General features: G+C 40.0%; 1 protein-coding gene across 6 annotated transcripts in view; it reads right to left on the bottom strand.

Annotated features, from left to right (window-relative positions):
- LOC108712641 (calcium/calmodulin-dependent protein kinase type II subunit alpha) overlaps window positions 1-8069 on the bottom strand; it is a 120350-nt gene extending 112281 nt beyond the window's left edge. For 4 of the 6 annotated variants that reach the window (XM_018254957.2, XM_041588034.1, XM_018254956.2 and 1 more), the window contains exon 1: window positions 7379-8068. In XM_018254957.2, coding sequence (XP_018110446.1) covers window positions 7379-7440 — 62 coding nt within the window. In that variant the 5' untranslated portion in view covers window positions 7441-8068. Of the gene's footprint in view, window positions 1-7378 lie in introns of all 6 variants that reach the window. The other 2 variants (XM_018254955.2, XM_041588033.1) reach the window with 1 other exon arrangement.
- Window positions 8070-23648: the final 15579 nt, after the last annotated feature.

The following is a 23648-nucleotide window of genomic DNA, read 5'->3' as shown; positions in this document are numbered from 1 at the left end:
GTGCAAGAATGTTTCCTTTATAGAAACCATGTGTTTTATACATAGCATATAAATATTTGCTGCAACTAAGCAAATGTTTAATGAGGTTATTTTATTTTTTTTATTGGCTGTGCCTCACAAATATTCTTCAGTGCATGTATGGTCACCCACCTTAGAGGCAACTAGTGTTAGGAATAGGTATTTTGGAACCCACAGTTTAGAAAACGTAGAGGTTTTAACAAAACACTCAAAAAACAGTTTACAAACATTTTGAGCCAGATTCAATTAGTATCCTCCTTAACTGAGTTTTCCTGAGATATACCAGGTATATTTTCTCCACTGCAATTAATGTGGCCCTTTATCTGGTTCTGATTTTTTAAGATAGGCTCTAAGTTGCACCAGTAATTAACTTAAGTAATTAATCTTAGCCAATATGCCATTACAACTGTAATGCTGGATATTGAAAGTTGAACTGGGGACTTATGTGGATAACACGTTGTGTTACTTTAGGCAGTGGCTAATGTATTACCTTGCATTACAAAAGAACATGAAATCGAAGCATGAAACATGATTTTGCCTCTTTGTAGATCCTGGTAGGATAAGATCACAATAGCCTTGGATATTATGCTTGTTCAAGGAAACATCCAAGCCAATCTTAAATGCATCAGTAGAATGTACCATCACAACATCATCTGACAGGGCATTTTACAACCTTACTGTCCTCACTTTAATTATGAAAGTAATTAGGAAAAATACTGTATATTACAGGTACAGGTATGAGAATTATCCAGAATGCTTGGACTTGGGGTTTTCTTTTTTCCAAGATTTGGATATCCATACCATAAGTCTACTAAAAGACACCAAAATATAAACCCAATACAATTGTTTTGCCCCCAATATGGATTCATGTAGCTTACTTACCATCAAGTACAAGGTACAAGTACAAGCAAAAAATGAAATTATTTGTTTAGAGTGGACTCAATTGAAAATGGCCTTCCCATAATTCTGAGCTTTGTGGTTAATGGGTTTTCTGATAAGATATCCCAAACACAAGCTCAACTTTTTATTACATAATTGTAGTTGGAGGAGACGGTCAGATTATAATTGATGCTCCTGCACGTCGTCTATATACTTAGAGAAAATAAGTGCTCCCTTAAGAGGAAAGAAATGGGGATACAGAACAGACAAGCAGGAATTCAAGGGGCTGATCTAATGGTGTCTGAAAAGGCATCACTACCTCTGAGTAATTAAATCCATGAAATTAAATTCAGTGGATGAGTAATAGTCTCCCCATACAGTGAGTATGTTGAGTGGGTCTGTCGCAAGAATACAAGTCAATCACTTTTTTCATAAATTGCCTGGTAAAGGGTACCAATGGGTACATAAAGCAGCCTAAATAGATGGGGCTGATATTATGAAGGTGCTAAATGATTTTCAGATGCTCCCTTGCTGTCCTGATCAAATATTTCGAAACTAACTTAGAAGCTGGAAGTGTTGGAAATTTACAATTCTCTGTTTCCACTAACTGCTTTGATTTTATTTAGACACCCATTCATACACTTCAGAAGAACCTAGCTACATCCAAAATAAGATCTTAGGCTTTAAAAGTATTGTTAGCTAGCTACTTTGCAAGTGTGTCCTTGGCTGCTCAAGACTTTCCCCTAGGCTTCCTAATTTTTATGACCCTCATCCAGATTTATATTTTTAGAGAAGCCTTGACATACATTTCAGTGTCCTTTCCTATGAAATAACCTATATTCATGTTTTACATTTTGTTTCTTATTCACATGGCCGCTATCAGAAGAGGAAAAGAAGGACTGTGGTCCTGGGCCTGGTCAAATTTTGAACCAAGTGGTACCTAGCCAGGTAGCACAAAGTTATGTAAATTGCATAACTACCTGCTATCTGGCCAGGCTCCACTTGTGCAAAAAGTTGCTAAATACATAGAAGGTACTTATACCTAAAGTATCAAGTAATGATACAGAGCATTACAGTAGGGTTCATTTATTATAAATGCATTCACTAAGTATATGAGCTACATATTAAATGAATTATTTATATTATGATCTCATGGACACTTTATTGCACCAAATTATAATATATAGTAGAGACTTTTGACTGAGTGAGACCTTTTGCAATTATATCAAAAGGAAATAATGACTTGAAAATGTCAATTGAACCAGGGAACAAGGTTGTACTATATGCCTGCATTTCAGTAACCCATTGAGTTTCTGTCTATGAAAAGGCTTCTCAACAGCAGCAATGATCCAGGACTTCAAACTTGTCACAGGGGGTTACCATCTTGAAAAGTGTCTGCTCAGTGGGCTCTGAACAGATGCTTAGAAGCTAAGCTTAGGGGTTGTCACAAATTATCAAGCGCAAAATGAGGTTGGCCTGTAATTCAATCTAATGCTACAAGACTGATTATTAAATTCTGGTTTCACTGGTTTCTGAGCTGTCATGTAGTAAATATCTGTATAAATTACTAATCAGCCTTATATTGTTTTATTTTTTATTCTATGTGTACTGTATATTGTGAGTGGGTCCCTAAGCTCAGTAAGTAACAGCAGCACAGAGCATGTGAAGTACATCAGCAGAAAAGAAGATGGGGAACTACTGGGGCATCTTTGGAGACACAGATCTCCCATGCTAAAGGGCTGTGGTTGCCTTGGACTGGTACAGAAACCAAAAATATAATGTGTAGCATTTCTAGTCTAATTCTTTAGTTAAGTTTTACTTCTCCTGTAAAGGGGTGGTTCACTTTCATGCAACTAGTTGTTTCCAGATAGATCACCAGAAATAACGACTTTTTCCAATTACCTTCTATTATCTATGTGTCACCGTTTTACTAATATTGAAGAGTGAAGTATCATTTTTCACCTTGCCGACCCTGCACACTGTTCTAAATGGATACATTTAGTTGATACATTTATTATCATTGTCCCTGCTGAGCAGAATCTCTGGGTTTCATCACAGGCAGCAGTTAGAATTGGTACAATAATTGCTAATACTCCAGAGATGAACACAGAGTCAGCGCAGCAGAGCACACGGGTGACATCTTTCGACGATTTGGTACTGCTTGTGGCTTCTTCCTTCCCTTCATCAATTTGCTTTACTTTCAGCGCATGCGCAGTTGTATTGAACCAGATGATTGCTCAAACTGCGCATGCGGCAATATGGCGCTCACGTAAAAAAGAATACCGAAGCAATGAAGATGGCGCCCATGAGCTCCACTGTGCTGACTCTGCATGTGCGGTCAGTATTTCAAGAGGGGATATAGTTCAGGTGTAGTACTGTGCAGGTGGGGAGGCAGGGAGGGGGGCCAGTGGAGGGGGGGCAGTGGGGACTTTTGCCTAAAGGGGGATTTAGTTATCCTTTAAGGTGACTGGCAGGGGGTCTAAGGTCAGTACCGGGCTAAGTTGGCCGGACGTGTCTTTAGATTTGCTCTCTAGGCACATGCCTCTTCTGCCTACCCCTAGTTCCGGCCTTGTTTAAGGTGGCAGTCCTAGTGGGCCCCAGATACCGCTAGCCGACACTGTATCTGCCAGAACAACTGGCATGAGCTCCACTGTGCTGACTCTGCATGTGCGGTCAGTATTTCAAGAGGGGATATAGTTCCGGGGTAGTACTGTGCAGGTGGGGAGGCAGGGAGGGGGCCAGTGGAAGGGGGGCAGTGGGGACTTTTGCCTAAAGGGGGGTTTAGTTATCCTTTAAGGTGACTGGCAGGGGGTCTAAGGTCAGTACCGGGTTAGTTGGCCGGACGTGTCTTTACATTTGCTCTCTAGGCACATGCCTCTTCTGCCTACCCCTAGTTCCGGCCTTGCCTAAGGTGGCAGCCCTAGTGGGCCCCAGATACCCCTAGCCGACACTGTATCTGCCAGAACAACTTGCTCATCAAAAATATTTACACTTTTATTGTTTACTGAAAGAAAACATAAAACTGAAAATTAAACAATCTTTATTCTAATCTCAAACATTAAAGATTTATATCAAATGTTCTTTTGTCTTTTGAGTAGGCCTCCAGGCAGTTGGCTCATGGTCACATATATCAATATATCATTATATAATGTACTGGCATCTCAAATTTATATACATTTCTTTCATTTACCCTTTTAGCTATTTGGTTGGCAACCTTTCCTTATAATTGAAATTCTGGATGCTCCTTATTAAATTATTTATTACATATGCCATTCAGCTCCAGGTCGTGTTTATGCTCGAAACAATCCTTTACACTACAAGCCTTTAGCATATCAGCTTTAGGTTTGACTGGTGGAAGATAGAGATGGAATTCTGCAATACACAGATTTGTGTTTGTCAGTTGCAAACTCAACGATGCAACCTGTTTAAATCATAAAATATGTTCAGCAGTTTTTAGAGCAGAACTAATGCTCTTGTAAATCAAAAGAAACAGCTGAGGTGGTTCTGACCTCACATAAGGATGAACCCTTGACAGCTTTCATTGGAGCTAAGATGCACGTGCCCCTGCTGGGAGGAAATCCCAGGGAAGACCCAAACCGGATTTTACCTGCCACTTGTATTGGGAACGACTGTATCAGCTGGAGCCTACCACCAAGATAAGGGAAGTTTGGACTGCTTTTGATTGCTTTGATTTGCTACCAAGACCCTCACAAGGGGGAAGAAGCTAGCAATCAAGATATAGTGATTATCAACAGTGTTTCTGTTCCATAGGTGCACTTATTGTGCAATAATTTACAACTTGCACAATAAAAGTTTTGTAAAATGTTCTCCAAATGTATAATGCGGTAAAGCCCCGCTCCTGTGTCTTCAAATCTTCAAATATGTTCACCATCTTCAAATGAATAACCCTTTTTATATGGTTGCTTTGCTGCCTAGATTTGGTTGAGCAGTTCACCCAGGTTAGGATTGTCCACATATAGTCCTGATGGGGTGGAATTGGATGTCCTTGATCTGACATCTATTGGTGATGAATACTAAATTGCAGCAGGGACTGAAGGCAGAGAAATCAAGAATGCTACAGAGTACAAGCTTATCAGTGCCGATAATCACACCTAAATGAAGTATGTGAGGTTGGAACTTCATTGCTTGGCAACAAGTGAGAATTTTTTTTTTTTGCAAATAGCTTCACAGGTTTATTTTTCAGAGACTTGCTACATGCAATCATTTTATGGATTTTGAGTCATGTTTGTAAAAATAGGCCTGTGTGCGCTAAGTAAACTAAAATCCATGGGTGCCAAGACTGTTCTCAAGGGTCTTGACTTTTATCACTATATCACTATATAAAAGCAAACAGTTGTGTACCTACAATATTCAATGTGTTGGGTGGCTGAGCTTTAAAAGCTATTCCACCATGATACACAGAATTATATAACAGCCTCTGATTATGAAAAATTATCTATATAGCTATATAAAAAAAGCAGAAGAGTCTACATTTCTTTTCCTAATTTACATCAGAGCAAGACCATGTGCAGAACACTCGGCACAAATGATCAAGATGCTAATGACCCATCAGGATTCTCTGCAAAGTACCAATCTGATATCTTGGGAATGCTCTTTGGGGGGAGGGTTGGCTGCTTAGGAGAACAGCAAGGGGTCTCCCATTAAGGCTTTTTGTGCTGGATTTCATTACACTGCAGTGGGAGGGAAGAAACAATTGCAGAGCGATTCTTTTTAGCAAGGGGAGTATCAGATTTGGGTTACTCTGCCTGTAAAAACCTGACCCCCTTCCCTGTCACAGGGATCGATTAGAAACAGTCGCAAGGGGTTAACAATAAAGCTTTATCATGCCTAAAAGAATGCAAATATTGTTATAGCAAAGGGAACATTACTCTAAATCATTATCCTGCATTGGAGAAACTCCAAATCCATTAAGAGCAAAATGTTTTAACCCACAAGGGGCTCTCCATGAAATCCAGAAACCAATAAATGCCATGGACAATCTTTAAACAGAGCTAGAACCATCTTGAACAGTAGAGGAGTTTGTACCAAAATAAGCACTGACGGGTCCCATTTGCAGCCCAACCAGCAGCTCTTTAGCCATTATTGTCCTATAGCACTTGGGATTCCTTAATAAACTAAGGCAACAGCTGGAGGCTGCAGTTACAGCCTTGCTCACTCTTACCATCTTGCCTTACTATCCACCCACAATAGCACAAATCTGCAAAAGGAGCTTAAAACAATAACCACTCACATACTCAAATTATGACATATTTCCATTACTTAACCATTATTATGGCTTGACATTTGTTGCATTTTATGCACGTAGAACCCATCTATGCCTACTAATTAAAAAGAGAGGCACCTTTACTTTACTTTATGGAGGTAACAGGCAGGACATTTTGGCAAACCAATGTCCTGCCTGTTACCTCCATAAATGAAATTTGTTACAGAAAAAAACAATACTCCATTGACGAGCAATCAGCTGAAGGGGTTAAAGTGTCCTTGATGCTTAAGTGAGCCAATTGCTAGCGCTAAACATATGTCAGTGACAATTTCCTATAAGGAGCCATGAAAAGATAGGGCTAGCACATATGCGCAGATATGAATCACTGCTGCTAATGTCTTGCCATAATGAATACTATCAACCCAATGCACCATAAGCGATATGCTTAGGTTCCCCTTTTTATCTGCCTGCCTCCAGTAAATACAGCATGTTACCCAAACAGTTTCTCCTTTTTTCTTCGCTATGCCTGACAGTCCGACGCCAAATAATAGAGCTGCCTCGAGTTAAGTCTCTGTGCAGTGGGAGCACTTGTCTTGTAATGAAGACGCAGTGCCATACACAATATACAAATAGTGAAGAAAGGATGAAAGGATGGGATCTATTATTCTGAATACTTGGTACCTGTGGTTTTCTGGATAAGGGGTCTTTATGTAATTTGTAGTACCAATCCCTAAGGCTTCTAAATATTTAAAAGTGAAAGAAAAATATTAGACTTGTTTGCCTAGTAGGTATCAAGGTACTCTTCTTTTATTATTACAGAAGTAAAAGAAATCAGTTACACATTGTTTGCCAAGACAGGAATCTATGGGAAATGGCATTCCTGTATTTTGGAGCTTTCAGAATCATAGGTTTCCTAGATAATTGACCACATGCCTGTACTTTAAAGCCTACTCATCTATGCAACCAGTGTAAATCTAGATCCTATGTACATGCAACAGAGAATTCTATAGAGAAATCAGGAAGTTTCTATATTATAAAGCAGCTAATCAGTAAAGATGCGCTCTGTAGTTATGTTATGCAGAAATCACACACAACCTTCGTTTTTTTGTAAGCCATTTCTGCACAAATCAAGCATTACATTTTTTTCCCAATTGCAATGAATTGATTTCAATGGAAAAGAAAAATAAATCGAAAGTAATTTTTACAGCAAAGTCAGCAGTGACCTAGGATAAGAGGCAAAAGCTTGTGCAAACTCACTTTCCCAGCTCCTCGAAAAGTTGATATTCCTCACTGAATCGCGTGCAGGTAATCGTGGCCATTCCTGTTGCCCCCCAAGTTGCCTTGAGATCGGTGTGATAATGACAGTAGAGCAGAGAGGGTGGCTGTTCCACTTCTTTCCTTTAATCCCCTGGTTTTGTTGCTAAAGCTGTGCTTTTGTTTCCTTTTATACCATTAAATGGGGGGGGGGGCAAAGGTCCTTTTAAACTCCCCCCTTTGAATTTTTTCTCTGCCTCAGCTCTATTATTCTATTTCCCCTCTGCACAAATCTCTCACCCCCCTGTCTATATTCTATCTTTGTTTTTCTTGTCCTTCTCCCTCTCTGCCCTTCAATCGTTCTCTTTAGGCAGTAGATTTCAAGAAATGTTTCTATTAAATTATGTATCTTGCTTTTTTTTCCCCCTGGCTGTTCCCAGCGGTCACCTTTCCAGTGCTGCTTATCTGTCTCTAGCTGCTTCTGTATCCTTCAGTCTCTTCTCTTTTATATTTTGGTTTCTTTTTCTTTATATTCCCCTCTATCTTTCTTTGGCTGTGCTAGGTGCTCTCTGTTATCTTGAAGGTGAGGATGGCACAGGCTCTGACTGACAAGCCTGCAGATAAGTATGAAGCCAGTCTGTCCTCCCTTACCAGCCGTCGTCAGCATCCAGATTTCCATAGCAACCACCCTCTGATACGCCCTAACTCCTGTTGTCAGGGCAACTACTTCCCAAACATCTGACCCCCCCCTCCCAATTGCTTCTGACTTTTACAATCTCATATTATTGAACCTAAATGAATGATCTAGAACACTAAAAAGAACTGAACAAAGAAGAAAATCCAAATCTTATGATAACATCTCAGATCGATCAAAATAATTTTCCTGGATGGTGACCCCTTCTCTGCTTTGGCTGACATATCTCCATGGTAACTACAGTTTCTTAGTTCATCCCTAGGAAGACAAGATGCTGTTACCATGGCAACAGAAGCTGGTATTGTACAAAAGACAGGTATCAAATTGTTTCAGAGTAAATTTCATTCTGCAGGGTTGATTGCCGGGACAGAAATGTCCTTTTCAGGAATGTCAGACATCTCACAGCAGCTATCAAGCTTTGTATCGTTATATTGCAATAAATATACTTTTTGAAGGTCCATTGATACTCATCAAATCATGTCCACTTTTACACTGTTACAATATTTTAACTTTTACCTGGTGGCAAAATCACTTTTAAACTAGCTGTCAGAAAGATTATCTTCCTCCCTTTTATTAAATTATGTCCACAATAAATGTACATATTTGAAATAATGTCCTCCTGTCCCTACTTCCATGTGCGGTAACTACTCAATCCACCTTGTTCTCCCCAACCAGACTGTTTTATGACCCCTGGACAGATCCAGGTGGCATGTAAACCATTTACTAGAGTAGCTCTAGAGATCGCCATTCCCCCCATTTCTAATCATGCCTAAAATCAGTTAATGCCCATGACGACCCACCATAATTAAGATTCTCAGTTCGATCACCCATACCCTCACCCAACCTTACCTTTTCGGATTGTCCAGTGTATTAAGGGTGTGAAGTTTGTTGTTATGCATCAGGGTCAGACTGGGCTGGCAGGTCGCTGGGAAAAAACCCAGTGGGTCCCGCTTCCAGCCAGAGACCTGTCTGCCTCCTGACCACCTCCCCTTTGCCCAGATCATACTTGTAAAGAGGTATGTGACACTTGAAAGGGGTGCCAGAAGGGGATTGTGGCTGGAGCAGGGAGCCTGGACATGTGGAGGCCCCACACACCACAGTATATGTTATGGATTAATTCCAAGTACTCATGAGGCAACTTGCAGAGTTTCACTTTGTGGAAAATTTTGTAAACCTGTGAACTTTCACCAAAATGTATTGGAGTCAATGAAAAGGCAAACTGACATTGCGATTAATGTGTATTGACTCTAAATTAGCATATATATATTTCCCTAACTTGTTAGAGAAGCTCCCCATGTTACAATTGCTCTTCATTTAAAAAAAGCTCATATATTGCCAATTTCTTCCAAATACATGGCTCTTTAGATAGATGGAGGAGAGCTGGGGGAAGGATCTGATCCCATTGCTCGACATGGAAAGCAACTGAGTGCACCATATTGAAGCATACTGTGTAGTGAAAAGGTTTGCTCGTCCCCAGTAGCCAGTAGCGTAGAAGCACGGGGTAAGTAATCTACTTTACCTAAATCCTGGCATATAGCACATGTGGAAGTTAGTGCTAAAGTTTCTTTACCCACCATCACATGTTCCCCATTGAAACAACATGAAAACATGAAAACTATCCCATAATTGGGGAGAACATTAGAAAAATCTGAATTCTGTGCATGACTCATTAGCTCCTTGACTCTCGTGAAGTAGATGCTCTACAGTTGTAGTGAACACTGTGATATAATTTCTTTCTGGTGCTGTAATACTCAGAGAAAAACAAATAAACCAAGTTTTCACCCTACTGGTGTCTAAGGTATAGATTAACAATCTGATGAACTCTCTCTACATGAAGAGATTTTTACTGAATTAATGGGGTTGTTTACCTTTAAAGTAAACTTTAGTATGATGTAGAGCTGTGATCCCCAACCAGTGGCTCACGAGCTCCCTTGAATGTTGCTCCCAATGGCCTCAAAGCAGCTGCTTATTTTTTTTTCCTGGCTTGGAGGAAAGTTTTTGTTGAATAAAAAGCAGGTTTATGGCCATACAGAGACTCCTGTAGGACCCAACCATATCTTTTATTAAGCACCCCAGAAACATTTTTCATACTTGGGTTGCTCCCCAACTCTTTTTACATTTGACTGTGGTTCAAGGGTTAAAAAGGTTGGGGACCCCTGATGTAGAGAGTACAATTTGCAGTTGGTTTCCATTTTTTATTTGTGATTTTTAATTTATTTAGCTTTTTATTCAGCAGCTCTCCAGTTGCTACATTACCTTAGCAACCATGCACTGATTTAAAAAAAGAGACTGGAACATGAATAAGGGAGGACTGAACAGAAATATGAATAAAAAAGTAATGAAAAATGAATAAATGTGTAGCCTTACAGAGCATTTGTTTTTTAGATTAGGCAGATAATTAAAAACAAATGAAGGCCAATTGCAAAGTTGCTTAGAATTAGTCATTCTATAACATACTTAAAATTAATTTAGAGGTGAACCATCTCTTTCAGACATATTTTTCAGGGTTCACCATAGGGAACCTTCCTAGTTCTGTTTAGTTGTATTGGATTCCTAGAAAGTCTCCCTTGCGCCTTCACTAATAGAGTATCGGGGGAATGTAATAAAAATCGCTAACGGAAAAACTATTCGCAATGCGAAAAGTTATGCCTTTGCGCGAACAAATTTTGCTTTGTGCGAATTTAATATAGCTTTTGCGAGCCCGGAAACTGTTTAGCGACCACTTCCGACAGTGAAAGACCGTTTGCGAATTTTATAGTTTGCGCCAATGCGCAGTCAATGTAATAAAACTTCTTACTGAAAAAGTCGTTATGTTTGCTCCAAAAGATTACGACACCTTCAAGCACTTCTTATGAGTGCGCAATTAAAATTCGCAATGCGCAATTAAAATTCGCAATGCAATAACAGTTTAAGGAACAATATTACATTGCGAGATGTGGATTTTTAGTCTTATTGGTGCAAATTGTTTTGCTCTTTGCGACTTTTATTACATTCCCCTGTATGTGTGTAAAAATGCAGGTGCTAAGTGCCATGCTTTTTTGACTATTAAAGGAATTGTGCCTGATTTTCACAATAAACTGAATGGATTAGGGGTGGCAAATGGATGTCCCATGGCACACTCTTGCCTTGCACAAGGAAGAGGCAACTGGGATTCTTCCGTTTTTTACAGTATATATATGTAATACACAGGAACCACAAATATCCTGAAAATGTTAGTTTTAGGGTTTTTTATTTGTTATAACTGTTTTGCTAATGAAAGTGACATTGCCCTTTCAGCTGCAGGAGACCTAAATTAGAATGCAAAAGGAAGCACACAGTGTTGTCTTAATTAATAAAAAATTTGTAGAAAACCCCATATAGCCACAGACGTTTCAAAATTTGCCTGGAGAGCTATATTGCAGAAGATCCACCACTGTGATACTCTTTAAGATTCCCCCTTTCATATAATAATGTCAGTCCTTTGTCTTATAGTTTTTCCCAGTGATAGCCAGATTGTACAGCACATAGTTCCCAAAGTAAAGTAAAAGTCTGGAATTTTCTGGGACCAGGAAGGCTTCTCCAGTTGAGTCTGTAATCAGCTAGTAGATCAAACCTCACCAAAATCTGACGCCTTTCGCAGTCTCCCTTGACCGCTTACTCATGGTTTGTGGTAATCACACAAGTCCTTCTTTCCAATAGTGGAGGGGTATGGTATTAGTATACAATGTCTCTTTTTATCTTATCCCCAAAGGGACATGTTTATATTATTTGTTGCAATTGTATTTAAGTGCAGGTGCTGAGTGTTGTGAGATCTCTACCAAAAGCCTCTTATTTAGTTAAGTATCAGAAACTTTGTGGGAATAGATACTCATGCAACTTAAAAGTAAACAAAAAAAAATTAAATTTTTATTACAGCAAGTTAAAATATATTTACAAACAGACCCTCCCATTCATAAAAAAAAAACAATCATTATGGAGCAAAACACCTATTGCATGAACATTGGGCTGTCCCAATCAATCTTACTTTTCTAACAAGGTAAAGGGTTGTTGGTGGTCTGTACAGCTGAAAAGGAATTGAATGTCCTTCTTCCAATTAAGTTGCTCTGTGCCAACAACTCAATTGTGCCAGTAAATCAAAATAATAAAGGAACTCCAGAAGAATCTCTGCAAAACTTTTATTCCAGGTAGCGGTTACACACCTGAATTAAAAGTTTTGCAGAGATTCTGCTGGAGCTCTCCTTCCTTTATTATTTTGATTTACTGACTTAGTTTTCTAACAGGCCATCGCTAACTGCCTAATTATAAAATATCCATATTTTGGGGTAAATGAAAAAGGTTACACAAAACCCATATCATTCACAATGATTCACCATGCATGACCAAAGTATACATAATTCAAAGTATCCTAAACTCCTTGGTCATACAAAACAAGTCACGTCAAAAGTAAAATTCATACCTAGTGGCAAACATGTCTGTAAATTAAAAATCCAATAAACTTCCCATTTGTGTAATAGGGTTAAAATATCCCCCCCCCCCCCATACAGGTATGGGACCTCCAGAATGCTCAGAGTTTTCCAGAAAACAGATCTTTCCATAATTGGGATCTTCACTCCTTGAGTCTACTAGGAAATCATATAAACAGGCTGGTTTTGCTTCCAATAAGGATTAATTATATATCAGTTGGGATCCTATTTTAATATTAGTGTGCAACACCATTCAGAGATTGACACATAAGTAACAGCATGAACCAAGTGTTTCTTTTAACTGATTTGTGTATAATTTAAAACAACCTATACTATCAACAATGCAAGCTGTTTTCATTATCTATTTTGTTGAAGATAACACTTACAATGTATCTTGTTTTTAACTTGCTTTTACTTTGTACTTATATTGTGTAGAACATGAAAAGGATTTTAGTATAGCATAAAGATTTTAGTGTTGCAACAAGAATGTAATTTGAGTAGTTCAGCAACAGACTTAGCTCAGACGCTAATCAAGTGATACCACTACAGCAGTTGTTTTTCCCCCCAGTTAGTAGTTATAAGGCATCTACAAGGCCCTGGACTGGGCCAAAACGTCCTATGCTGTGTTATTTTCAATAAAAACTTTTTCATATTTTTAAGCCCTGAAAATGCTTATCTTCTTTGGATGGATGGAGATATTATATTGATTGTGCACCCAGGCAAACAAAAACTTTATTTGAGAATGCTGGCTCTTTGTTGGTTTTATATATATATATATATATATATATATATATTTAATATCAAAACAGGGGGGTTGTGGGAGCACTCTAAAGGCTTTAAAGTATATATATATATATATATATATAAGTATAATAAATGCTATTGCATATGTACCCAAAACAGGGGTTATTTTGTTACAAAGTTATGATCATAAAATTGATAAGCCACCATACCACGTCAAGGTAAACCCCGAATGGCGGTCCCTAACTTGTTTTATATTTTATGTGCATTTTAGCATTACCTGTAATCAATGTCCATTGAACGCTGTTTTTTCACTGAGGGCTAAATCCTCCCCAGCCAGCAATCAGGCTTTTAAAGGAGAGATATTCCCAAAACAAACGCCCAATTTTAAAAGCATAGGGTCACCACTAGTTTAAAGGGGGGGTATGGGGTGCTACAATCACTGAAGCTATGCCACAGCTCCTGGCTAAATATACAATATCAAAACAGGGGGGTTGTGGGAGCACTCTAAAGGCTTTAAAGTATATATATATATAAGTATAATAAATGCTATTGCATATGTACCCAAAACAGGGGTTATTTTGTTACAAAGTTATGATCATAAAATTGATAAACCACCATACCACGTCAAGGTAAACCCCAAATGGCGGTCCCTAACTTGTTTTATATTTTATGTGCATTTTAGCATTACCTGTAATCAATGTCCATTGAACGCTGTTTTTTCACTGAGGGCTAAATCCTCCCCAGCCAGCAATCAGGCTTTTAAAGGAGAGATATTCCCAAAACAAACGCCCAATTTTAAAAGCATAGGATCACCACTAGTTTAAAGGGGGGGTATGGGGTGCTACAACCACTGAAGCTATGCCACAGCTCCTGGCTAAATATACAATATCAAAACAGGGGGGTTGTGGGAGCACTCTAAAGGCTTTAAAGTATATATATATAATTATAATAAATGCTATTGCATATGTACCCAAAACAGGGGTTATTTTGTTACAAAGTTATGATCATAAAATTGATAAGCCACCATACCACGTCAAGGTAAACCCCGAATGGCGGTCCCTAACTTGTTTTATATTTTATGTGCATTTTAGCATTACCTGTAATCAATGTCCATTGAACGCTGTTTTTTCACTGAGAGCTAAATCCTCCCCAGCCAGCAATCAGGCTTTTAAAGGAGAGATATTCCCAAAACAAACGCCCAATTTTAAAAGCATAGGATCACCACTAGTTTAAAGGGGGGGGTATGGGGTGCTACAACCACTGAAGCTATGCCACAGCTCCTGGCTAAATATACAATATCAAAACAGGGGGGTTGTGGGAGCACTCTAAAGGCTTTAAAGTATATATATATAAGTATAATAAATGTTATTGCATATGTACCCAAAACAGGGGTTATTTTGTTACAAAGTTATGATCATAAAATTGATAAGCCACCATACCACGTCAAGGTAAACTCCGAATGGCGGTCCCTAACTTGTTTTATATTTTATGTGCATTTTAGCATTACCTGTAATCAATGTCCATTGAACGCTGTTTTTTCACTGAGGGCTAAATCCTCCCCAGCCAGCAATCAGGCTTTTAAAGGAGAGATTTTCCCAAAACTTTATCAAAACTTTGGGAATATCTCTGCTTTAAAAGCCTGATTGCTGGCTGGGGAGGATTTAGCCCTCAGTGAAAAAACAGCGTTCAACGGACATTGATTACAGGTAATGCTAAAATGCACATAAAATATAAAACAAGTTAGGGACCGCCATTCGGGGTTTACCTTGACGTGGTATGGTGGCTTGTCAATTTTATGATCATAACTTTGTAACAAAATAACCCCTGTTTTGGGTACATATGCAATAGCATTTATTATACTTATATATATACTTTAAAGCCTTTAGAGTGCTCCCACAACCCCCCTGTTTTGATATTGTATATATATATTTATATATATATATATATATATATATATATATATATATATATATATATATATATATATATATATATATATATATAGCCAATCGGATGGCTCTCCAACCTGTAACTGGGCTGGATGATGTCACAGACAGAAAAACAGGGGAATATATATATATATATATATATATGTATATATATATATATATATATATATATATATATATATATATTCCCCTGTTTTTATATATATATATTCCCCTGTTTTTCTGTCTTTGACATCATCCAGCCCAGTTACAGGTTGGAGAGCCATCCGATTGGCTGTGCACCCCCCCCCCCCCGTGCATCCTTGGGAGAGAGACAGAGCTTAAAGGAACAGTAAGACCAAAAACTGAAAGTGTTTTAAAGTAATGAACATATCATGTAGTGTTGCCCTGCACTGGTAAAACTGATGTGCTTGCTTCAGAAACACTACTATAGTTCATATAAGCAAGCTGCTGAGTAGCAATGGCAGAAATTGAAAAACGGCTATATGGCACAGGATAAATAATGGATAACAGATAGCATTATGTTCTACAGAGCTTATCTGCTATCTGCTTTGTAACTTGAGCCTTTTCTCCTTTGAATAGCTGTCCCCATAGCTACACAGCAGCTTATTTATATAAACAATAATAGTGTTTCTGAAGCAAACACAGCAGTTTTACCAGTGCAGGGCAACACTGCATTATATTTTTATCATTTTAAAACAATTTAATTTTTTGATGTTACTGGTCCTTTAACAGGGCCAGAACCAGCTGGTGTGAGACTGTCCAGTGTAGAAAAGCTGCTGCAACTCTGGGAGTACAGAGAGAGCCCATCCTGTTCTCTGCCAAGCTGCTAGAGACTCAGGAGGTGAAAGGTGTCACTGGTGAGATTGATCCTGCTGCAGAGCTGCCTGTAATCTCCAGTGTGACTGCCTCTGAGAGCATCCCAGTGAGTGAGCCACCCAAGGGAGGATACTGGCAAGGATACACATGTGGGGCCCCAATTTGAGGACAGGTCTTGTGCATTTACCTGCTACATGGGATCAGCTGCTAAGTTCCAAAGGGTGAGGTACTTTTGGGAAAGGTAGCACTACCTTGGGTATAAGAGCTCTGGGGAAGGGACATTCTATTTCAACTAAACTGCATACCTCCCAACTGTCCCATTTTTAGAAGGACAGTCCCCCTTTTGACAGCTCAACCTGCAATCCCTCATTTGTACTGGAAAGTCCAGTTTTTCTCTGCACTGAACAGCCAGAAAAAAAAACTAAGTTTCTAATTTAATTGGCTTTTGGCAGAGAGTCCAGAACAGCCACAACAGAAGATAAGATACATTTGTAACAATTCAAATATATATATATCTAGATAAGCAATCTAAATAAGCAAATAAGTAATTGTAACAATAAAAGATAACAGGTCCCTTGGGAAACAGCTTTAGGGTAAGGGCACACTTGGCAATTCAGGGAGATTTAGTCGCCTGGCCTGGTCGCCGCAAAGACAAGGCGATTAGAATCGCGCAGTGTGCCCTTACCCTAAAGGGCAATTCATCTTCATTAGCAAAACTGTAATAACTGAAAAAAACACAGAAATATATTCAAACTTTTATAACCTGTGAAATTTTGTAAAATGCACATGGTAATTACGGGGTATGGCCACACAAATGGGCGTGGTCAAAAAAATTTGCCACGCTACGCACGCCAACTTTTTTATCCCTCTTTTTATTTCCAAAATGTTGGGAGGTATGGAACTGTGTTGTTATTATACCCTTCGAAAGATTTTGATAATAAAAAGGACTGTGTTGGAGAAACCGTCAGGTACCTAATAGTGAGTTAGGTAGGTCCCACGTGTCCCCAGGCCCGGATTTGTGGTGAGGCCACAAAGGCCCGTGCCTAGGGCGGCAAGTCTGTAGGCAAGTCTGCACGCGCACACATGGATACAGAACAGGTGAAGGCTGAAATCCGGCCCTGCGTGTCCCCAGTGCAGGATTGCATTGTGTATTACATGGCCCAAGTTATTTTACTACTGTTTATATAAAGTGTGTGTGTGTGTGTGTGGTGTGCAGGGCTGCCATCAGAAATCACGGGGCCCCGCACAACAAAATTTCTGGGCCCCCCTCGCCCCCCTTCCCTAAGTATGAAGGCCACACAAGACACAGGCATTAAAACATTAAGTGCCCCCCTACAAGTTAAAAAAATAACTTTGGTGCCCAGGCCCCTCCTACAAGTTTTGGTGTCAGGTGGTGGTTAAAGAAAAAAAACATTTGTGGCCAGGGCCCCCACACATTTAAAAAATAAACAATGAGCCAGGGCCCCCACACATTAAAAAAAAAACAATTAGCCAGGCCCCCACACATTTTAAAAATAAACAATGAGCCAGGCCCCCACACATTTTAAAGATAAACAATGAGCCAGGGCCCCCACACATTTAAAAAAAAAAAAATTAGCCACGGCCACCACAATTAGCCAGGGCCCCCACGCATCTTTAAAAAAAATTAGCAAAGGGCCCCCACACATTTAAAAAAAAACAATTAGCCAGGGCCCCCACAGATTTTAAAAAAAAAAACAATTAGCCAGGGCCCCCACAGATTTAAAAAAAAAAAACAATTAGCCAGGGCCCCCCACACATTTTAAAAATAAACAATGAGCCAGGGCCCCCACACATTTAAAAAAAAAATAAAAAAAATTAGCCAGGGCCACCACACTTTTTTAAAAAAAAATAACAATTAGCCAGGGCCCCCACACATCTTTAAAAAAAAACTTGCAAAGGGCCCCACACATTTAAAAAATAAACAATGAGCCAGGCCCCCACACATTTTAAAGATAAACAATGAGCCAGGGCCCCCACACATTTAAAAAAAAAAAAATTAGCCACGGCCACCACACTTTTTTTAAAAAACAACAATTAGCCAGGGCCCCCACGCATCTTTAAAAAAAACTAGCAAAGGGCCCCCACACATTTAAAAAAAAACAATTAGCCAGGGCCCCCACACATTTAAAAAAAACACACATTTAAAAAAAAATAAAAAAAAAAATAGGCCCCCCACACATTTAAAAAAAACTATCAGCCAGGGCCCCCATACATTTAAAAAAAACACACATTTAAAAAAAAATAGCAAAGGCCCCCCACACATTTAAAAAAAACTATCAGCCAGGGCCCCCATACATTTAAAAAAAATAAATAAACAATTGGTCAGGGCCCCCACAAGTTAAAAGAAAAAAAAACTGCACGTACCTTAGCCAGGGAGTTCAGATCCCGGTATCTTCAGTTTCTTGTGCTCTGATTCGCCAGTGAAATGTAAGTCCCGGTAAACCCGCATGGTGATTGGTTAAAGTAGAGGGGAGGTTCAAACTTCTCCCAACCAATCCGCATGTGGCTTTACCGGGACTTACATTTAATGGCGAATCAGAACACAAGAAGCCAGTCATCGGAGCTCTGATGCAGGGGCCCGGCTGTGCAAGTAAATGCAAGTAAGTGCAAGTAAATGCAGCACGGCCGGGCCCCCCTTAACTCCCCAAACCACCAGGGCCCGGGACAACAGTCCCCCCTGTACCCCCCTGATGGCGGCCCTGGTGGTGTGTGTGTGTGTGTATATATATATATATATATATATACATATAGTTTGCAGTTTAAAATTAGGTTTTATAGATTTGTGTGAATAGTGGTGAGTCTGGAATCCACATTTATTGTTCCATTTTTGCTGCTGGTTTGTTTAAAAAGACTGAGCATGTTAAATATATTGGAGGAGGATAAGTAGTAAATTGCAAATAATATGACAAGCAGCAACAACCTGACACCTTATGTCAGAGGGTCCTCTTCTAAGAACATTCTGGCTGAGGAATAATTGGCGTGTATTGTGCCAATAGTGACATGATATAAGTCCCAGAAGATGTGTCACAGCAGGTGAACAGAATTTACATCTGAACTGATGGATCTGCAGCAGTGGCGTAACTAGATGTTACTGGTCCCCACAGCATATTAATTTTAGGGCCCCCAACATAACCAGAGGCTGTCCCTTTTTTACCAATATATGTTGAAATTGCTCATTATTTAGGTTCTCATTGGGCCCCCTGTACCTCCCGGGGCCCCCTGCAGCCACAGTGTCTGCTTCCTCTGTGGTTATGCCCCTGATCTGCAGAGGATAAGCACTGTTGTGTTGAAGCCTGTCTGTGTGTAGTCATTAAGAAAGAGTAATAAACTTGCATCAGGTGGCATAGGCAGTAGGGATGGGCGAATTTTTTCGCCTTGTTTTGCCGCAAAAATGACGCCCATAGACTTGTATGGCGGCGTGCATCAAAAAAAAAGATGTGCGTCAAAAAAAATTTCACCGCATGACTTTAATGGGCGTCTGCAACATTCCGCCAGCGCCGAATTTTTGGCGAAACGAAACGTGTCAAATTCACCCATCCCTAATAGGCAGCAATTACCCCCATGGAAACATGAAGAACTGAATTAGTTTTTTCTTTAAATGAGAAATTTCACCTAAATCTTCCCCATCTCAGACAGTGATGCATTCATCTTGGTGACTGCAGATCTCTAAAATATGTGTAGAGACCTGCAGCAATTTAGAAAGGCAAGGTGCCAAGTGCAAAAAATGGTGCACCCCACCTTCTTGTTGGAATATAACTCCTAATATTTCTCCTACTCATGCTATCATCTCCAGCACCCAGACCTGCTCCTTTTTTTTTTTAAACAGAGCTGTCAGAACGAGCGTCTCTGCAACAAGTTACAAAAATGTATTTACATGCATCACTAGATTTAGACATTGAATTGTTTTGATCACGGTTTTCACTCATCTGTTATCCCATCTTTATTATAAAAAAAACAATGCCAACTAACAACTGGTGATGAGCGAATCTGTCCCATTTAGCTGCGCCGCAAAAGTTGCCAAACTGAAACAGCAAAAAAATTTGCATAACGGCAAAAAATTCAATAGGCGACAGCATTTTTTTTACACATGCGTTTTTTTTTTCTCACTCCTGGGACCCCACTACCCGGGTAGGGGTAGCAGGGCCTTGACGGTGCATAGGAGTGTGCCGGCCCCGCCCACTTTTTTCCATGGCAGGCGGTGATTGGCTGGAGGGACCCTGGGCTCGCGGTTCCTGTAGGAGAAGAGGTGATACTTACATCCGTCGCGGGGACGTGGAGGCAGCAGGATGCAGCATCCCGCCCTCCCTCCCGTAGATGGGTGGTTTAAGTCGCAGTTGGCGGAGGGTACCTTTACAAGGACCCCCAGGGGAAGTTAAAAGGGGGTATTTCAAGTGAGTGGAAGTAGCAAGGTAGGCCTGGGTCCTCATGGGAATTTAGGCAGCCCGGTTTAGGGCTGGGGAGAATGGAACAGGAACCTACCTTTACAGTTGGGGTACAGCCACCCCACACCCATTTTCCTTCCCCCGGGTGGGGGAATAATGTTATGATGTTATAAAGGTTAAAGGTTTGTTATACAAACGGTTAGTAAAAGGTTAAAATGTTATACATGTTATTTATTCTTATTACTGTGTTAAAATAAACAACTGCGGCCATCTCTTTCCAAACCAGTGGTGTGTGTATGTAGTATTTGGGGATGGAAGGTATGTGCTTGGGGCGAAAGGGAAAGGTGCAGAATCGACGCTGCAACCGTCAAGATGCATTACAGTGAAAGGTCATTTATTTCTTGTGGCGACTTTTTTGTCTCTGCAACTTTTTTGTCTCTGCGACTTTTTTGCCTTGTCAACTTTTTGTCCAAATGTATCAATGGGCATTTTGTTTTATGGTGACTTTTGCAAAATGCGGAATTTCATCATGAGTTCATGCCTGGAGAAAAAATTCACTTATTACTACTTACAGCCCTATAAACTATAATTTCTAAGATTTATAATCTATCCCCTTTCAATGATTACACGTGACTAATCCTACCTGTCAATAGATTCAGGTAATTCTACTAAAACTATTGGCACACATGTCATTTTTATGCAAGTTGTGAAAAGGCTGGTCCCACCCTGAACCATCTTGTGTGTAGTAAAAACAAATTAGTACAATCGACCTGTCACTGTACACATAGTGTAGATGTGATTTTGACCCGAAATGCATTTTTAGTTGATATCTTTTGTGTGTACAATTCACTGAAAAACAAAAGAACTGCTCTTACAGCCAAACAGATGGCTCTGCTCTCAAGGCCAGGGTACTAGTGACCAAGGCCATCTTGAGAACAGAATCCATCCAGGGTTGCTCACTGGGGAATATGCATACATAGAATTTTATTCTCTTACAACTGTCACTACACACAGGAAAGGTCCAAGTGGGATTGGCAGAGAAAACAGCATTAGTTTACTTACTATAAAGGCAATGCTACATGGAGTCATTACAGGTATTTGTCACCCAGCCAATTAGCTGACACTTGAAAATGTTTACTAACATTGGAGATAAATATTTGGAGAGATTTCTGGAGATGTTGCCCATAGCAACCAATCAAATATTTGCTTTTGTTTTCTAACATATAGGTGGCTGTTTAAATGTAATTGCTGATTGGTTGCCATGTGCAATATCTCCAGAAATGTCTCCAGATATTTATCTCCAATGTTAGTAAACATGCATAGTCTCACAACATGTTGTGTCCCAAATAAAAGGAGTTGCAGTTTAATAGCACTGCAGGGCCAGGCCAGGCCATCTGGGCGCCCCAGGCACTCCAGCCAACCACATCGCCCCTCTGCCGAACGCCACTACATGAGTGCGCGCATGCATGCCTACACGAGTGGACACATGCATGCGCACTAAACCACCGCGTCACCCCCTCCTGGTGAACGTGCGCATGCGCGCTGACACACGGGTCACTCATTCACCTCATAGGCGCACAGCAACAAGCCCGATTCAGAGGCCCAGACTGGGGTAGGCAGTATTAGAAGGTACGTGCCTGGCGCCCCCCAAGCTTTGCGCCCTAGGCAAGTGCCTACTCTCCCTACCCGTAGTTCCGGCCCTGCTGCAGGGTCTGGGACATTATTTGGTTTTTACATACAGTATAGATGCACTCTTGTATGGGGAGGTATGGATCTAATTTAACACAAATATATGTCATGCAAGGTTGGACAGCTGTTTAAATTAATAGCTCTATGGGTGGGCCCCAAAATGCTCATAAGTGCTCCATGTTTATTTTATTAGTAATTATAACTTGGACTGTACAGTCACAGGTCAGACAAGTGTTGCAATGACAATGCAGTTGATTGCCCTGAAATCAAGGAAGAGCAATGCTCTCTAGTGTAATCAGGCAGCAGTTTAGTAGTCCAGGCTACAGTTGTAGAATCCATTAACTGAAAATCCATTATCCAGAAAGATCCAGATTACAGAAAGACCCCTCCCCCATATAGACTATTTAAATTAAATACATAAAAACAGTGCCTTGTACTTGATCCAAAGTAAGACAGGTGCCTATTCTGCCTACCCCTAGTTCCTGCCCTGATACTAGGGTTGCCACCTTTCAGGGCTGCGAAGTCCGTGGCAGGGGAGCAAGTCAGTGAAATCATGGCACAAATCGGTGACATTGTGGGGTGAGGTGGGTGATATCACAGTGCGGAGCTATGACGTGGTAATCAGCAATTAGTCATCCGTCACATCAATCCAAGAATCCTTCCCGTTTTTCTAAAAGGGGACCTGTCACCCTAAGAAATAATTCTATATTATTTTCTATCATGGTAGTTGAGCAAAATGAACTTTACTTACAATATATTTATGAATTAAAATTAGTTTCCTTTAGCCTTGGAATTACACAATCACAGCAAGATATACCTCAGGTATAGAGGCAGGGCATATAATATTTGATTGACAGCTCAGATATTTAAACACCTCTTTAACAGGCATGGATGTTTAAATATTTCATTTGCAAAGGACTTTCATTATGCAGCTTTTTTATGTGTAGGGGACAGGTCTGCTTTAATTTAAAAAACTGGGCAGGCAGTTTTAACCCAGGCAGTTTTGACCCAGGCAGCCCTTTCGAAAACTGAGCTTTTCGGGTCAAAACTGGACAGGCTGCAATTCTTCTTCTTCTTTCTTCAAAAAGCCGACTTTTTAGTTAAATTCTGGACTTTCACTCTAATGTGCATGCGCAGCCTCGCGAAGAAAGAAGAAACAGGAAGAGGATCGCTCCGTGGTGCTCACTGGAATAACCCCGGCCGGTGACGTTTTTTGCTGATAGGAGCACCGGCCCGGGGTTTCAGGCAAGTAAATACATTCACTTGGGGGTGCCTAACATTTGGCAGCCCCAAGTACTAAACGACTTTCCTTCTCCTTTTAACGAAAAGTACCAGAAACGTATTAAATCTTGTGCAATAATATGAAATTGTATAATAAAAAGGGAATAATTACATGATTATAGTATCCCTGTCTGAAGTCTCTGTGTGATAAACCTGTGTTGCACGCAGCAATCCTTTTAACAACAGTTCTGTGGTCACTGGATTAAGAGTTGTTTAATGTTTGAAAAACAAAAACCATCTTTATGAAACAAA

This window comes from Xenopus laevis, chromosome 3S (genome assembly GCF_017654675.1).
Source record: "Xenopus laevis strain J_2021 chromosome 3S, Xenopus_laevis_v10.1, whole genome shotgun sequence".
Lineage (NCBI taxonomy): Eukaryota > Metazoa > Chordata > Amphibia > Anura > Pipidae > Xenopus > Xenopus laevis.
The sequence above is the reverse complement of the archived record's forward strand: the minus strand, read 5'-3'. Positions and strand labels throughout refer to the sequence as shown.